The sequence below is a fragment of the Aphanomyces astaci genome (assembly GCF_000520075.1).
Source record: "Aphanomyces astaci strain APO3 unplaced genomic scaffold supercont1.271, whole genome shotgun sequence".
Taxonomy (NCBI): Eukaryota; Oomycota; class Saprolegniomycetes; order Saprolegniales; family Verrucalvaceae; genus Aphanomyces; species Aphanomyces astaci.
This window is the reverse complement of record NW_009798534.1, coordinates 8,535-12,044: the sequence shown is the minus strand read 5'-3', so window position 1 is coordinate 12,044 and position 3,510 is coordinate 8,535. Positions and strand designations below refer to the sequence as shown.

At 46.2% G+C, this 3,510-nt stretch overlaps 1 protein-coding gene across 1 annotated transcript; it reads right to left on the bottom strand.

Moving 5' to 3' along the window:
- Positions 1–16: 16 nt before the first annotated feature.
- H257_18928 (hypothetical protein) lies at positions 17–223 on the bottom strand (the record flags this gene model as incomplete). Its single annotated transcript, XM_009848075.1, has 1 exon — positions 17–223. A coding segment is annotated over one exon (207 nt), but the record flags the coding sequence as incomplete, so codon positions are not given.
- Positions 224–3,510: the final 3,287 nt, after the last annotated feature.

Sequence of the window (3,510 nt, the reverse complement as noted above, 5' to 3'; positions counted from 1 at the left end):
AGCAGTTGTGGAACGCACTAGTCGAGTACTCTCCGGCTTTAAGGGACGGGATGTAGTTGGCGTTTTCCTGGTGGCAAGCGCGGTTGATTTTGGCATCGTCTTGGAGGGCAGCCTCCTCCTTCAACGTTCGAGCGCGGCCGTCGATGCCCGTGAAGGTGTTGTTGGTTTGGGCGGTGGTCGCCGACGCAAATAGGGCAATGGTACTGGGGAGGGTGAACTTCATGGCAAAATGAAAAATAAGGAAAGGGATTGTAGACTGCCAAAACGCTCTGGAAATGGTTCGTGATGATGCGGTAGGGATTTGCAAGGAATTCTCAGACAGATGGGCGTAATTACCTTGGCAGGCTTGTTTGGGTCCATTAACGTTACATACTGTAAGCTTAGCCTCGGGATATTCAGAGGTAATTATTTCTTAACCATACATATGTGACAATCGATGACCTGACAGTTTCTCGACTGGTCATTGGTATGCTGTGAGTTTGTTTAGGTTGTACTCCCAAGTGATACTCTGTGCTTTAATATAATGTACATTTGTCTCAGATGGGTGTGTTTTAAAATATTGTACATTTGTTTTGACCAATGAGAGTCACGAAACAAATATTTCAGCCAATGAAAGCAAAACCAAGCGTTTCATGGAAATACATCGATATCATTGGTGTATACCTACCAATCAAATGCTGTAGATGACACACTGCATCCATTTAATTGGCGGAAAAAATCTGCGGATCAGATTAGGGGTGGATGTAGCCAATCGAAATTCACAATTTGGCCCAAGAGTCGCCGTGATAGGCCAAATTTCCTCAAGTGTACACTATAAAAAAGCACAGAGTAGTATATCTACGCAGTTTGTAACCACCTCTCGTCATGACGGAGCTGACGAGTAAACAGTTTGACATTTGACTGCAGAGTTGCTAGGGTGTATTGTTGGCTAGCTGTGAAAAACAGATTCAGTGATCCCTCAACTTTTGCTCGCTTTTCCAAATATAAAGTTTCCAAGTCAGCCTATTGTACAAAGAAACCACAAACATTAACTTTGAAGGGTGACTATCTGCTGGTCAATTAAGCAAAAGCTGAAGTGAATGGCCCAAGTTCCGAGGTAGAGCTGGCTTGATTGGCATATTTGCCTTAAAGTACTCTCTAATCGAGTTCTTGTCGTCAATTGTCAACCGCTTGCTTTGCTTGCGCTTGTTTTGCATGCTCTCAAATGTCTTTGTGTGTTGTTGTCAATGTGACGTGTTTGGCTCCTCAATTTTGAATTTTCAAACGATGTATTAGGTCACCAAGTCAAAAACGCCAGGACTTCATCAATAAAATGCCATTTTCACCGTTGGAGGCAGATAGATATACAGGAAATATGTATGTTACTAGTACTGAAGAGAAACGATGTTACTTTGTTGAAGACTTTGTTCAAGCCATGTGACTACCTGTATATTTCGAATCAAAGACAAGCATATTTCGGGAATGACGGAGTTTCTGATCTACTCCTCCTAATTTCAGACCAGACGAACAAATAAAATAAATATTAAATCTATATTTTGTTGTTTGTAAGAAAACAGTATAATAATAACAGCTTACCGATTATCAAGTCTAACGTTACATTTGAAGAATAAAATTATGCTCGGTGGCTCACGCCGTTGCGACAGCACACACGTGGACTCCGTGACAAACTGCACATCCCTGCACGGCGGGTAACTTACCCGCCGTGCAGGGATGTGCAGTTTGTGCTGTCGCAACGGCTGGAGTTACCCGGGGTAACTCCACCTTTGCTATGAAGGCGGAGCTAAATCGTGCTGACCAGCCGGGTGTAAGGTTTTCACGCGTGCTTTTTGGGGTATTTACTCGTGTCGCGTATTTTGAACAATTTTTGGGGGGTTAACGCGTGCTTGCGGTTTTCACGCTTGCTGGGGTATTTGTGCGTGCTTTTATCGACCGACTAACATGAAAGTCGTGTTGCTGATCCGGAGCATGATTATTATGACAATGCAGGTATCATGCGTAATACTGCAGCACTAGTATCACAGGCATGCCATACTCTATCACGATCAATACAGGACCAATTCCAGTCATTCTTCGACTGGTACCTCCACCGAGAGATGTACTCAGAGGTGGAACCAGCCTCGTTCACGCAGACATGGACTCGCCATCTCTCGGACGTGCCGACGACATCACGTCGCCGAAAAATTAGTGAAATTGGATGATTATTGGCTGAGATAATGGTCCAATTTCACTAATTTTCGGCTGGTCCCGCCCCAAAGTAAAACTCTCAGAGGTGGGACCAGCCTCGTTCACGCATACATGGACTCGCCTCCCTAATGGCGTGCTACACGACATGCAGCGGCCATCACTACAGAGACACGACAAGCTCTATCTCGACCAATACAGGTCCAATTTCACTCACTGGTCGAGGTGGAGCAAGGACGTAGCTGAGGTAGTTGCAGATCTGCTTACAACTGCCCTAGAACAATACCCGCTGCCGACCTGACACTCAGGCCACCGCGACTTTCCCCGGACCCCAGGATACCACCTCCAGCAGCTTAAGCATCCTTATACCATGGGGCCGAACAAATTGGTTTTCTTCCAGCAGTTAAGTCCGCTAGCTGCTAACGCAGCTAGTACGCGGGCGAGGCCATTAAGTGCCCACTGAGCGATTTTAACTTTAAGGTTACAGCGTAATATCAATATCACTATCAATACCCGCTGCCCTCGAACAATACCCGGTACGTACCAGTACAACATCAATGATACCTGCATGGTAGTAGAGTCCACTTGTGATAGTGGAATCCACTACGACGACTGCATAACGCGAGTTGCGGACGCGTGACAAGAAAAGCACTCCAATTAACCCTTCGTGAGAGCCATCCGCATCAACACTTGGGCCATATTCTGTTTGCACTCCTCCTACTTTGCACGAGATCCACAGGGCGACCGCAAGAACATCCACTACGGTGCGCGGACCATAGCGCATGCAACCATCGAGCGTGTCTCAGCGGTAGCCCAGTGGATTTCGTTCATGTTGAGCCACCCATTGTCCATAACAACGCTGACATTGATGATTTCGTAGGTAAAGTATGTAACGTTGTCGATGGAGCTGACGATAGCACCCATAACAGCGGACCACTTCCAGCGCGTGTATCCCTGGACGTATTCACGCTCCATTTGTTGGTGGCCCTAGTGCTGCACGTTGGACCAATGCTTGCGCCACTAAGGCCGCCGACGAATTGGCGAGTACTATGATGACCTCCTTAGTCAAAGTCTGCCCAATAGGAAGTGTACTGTACATTCACCACTCAGCAACATTATGATTGCCTCATAGTAGTATATATCGCTTCGATTGTAGCGATGTACACTATCTATAGATTACACCCTCGATAGCCTATCTGAACACAATATGAACATCAATTGGCTGGGGGTAGCAATGAGATACTGTGGAGTTGGAGGGTGTGTTCACGTGGGCAGTCGAGGATGTAAATCATGTAGGTAGTGTTTATTACTACATGTACCTCACCACTC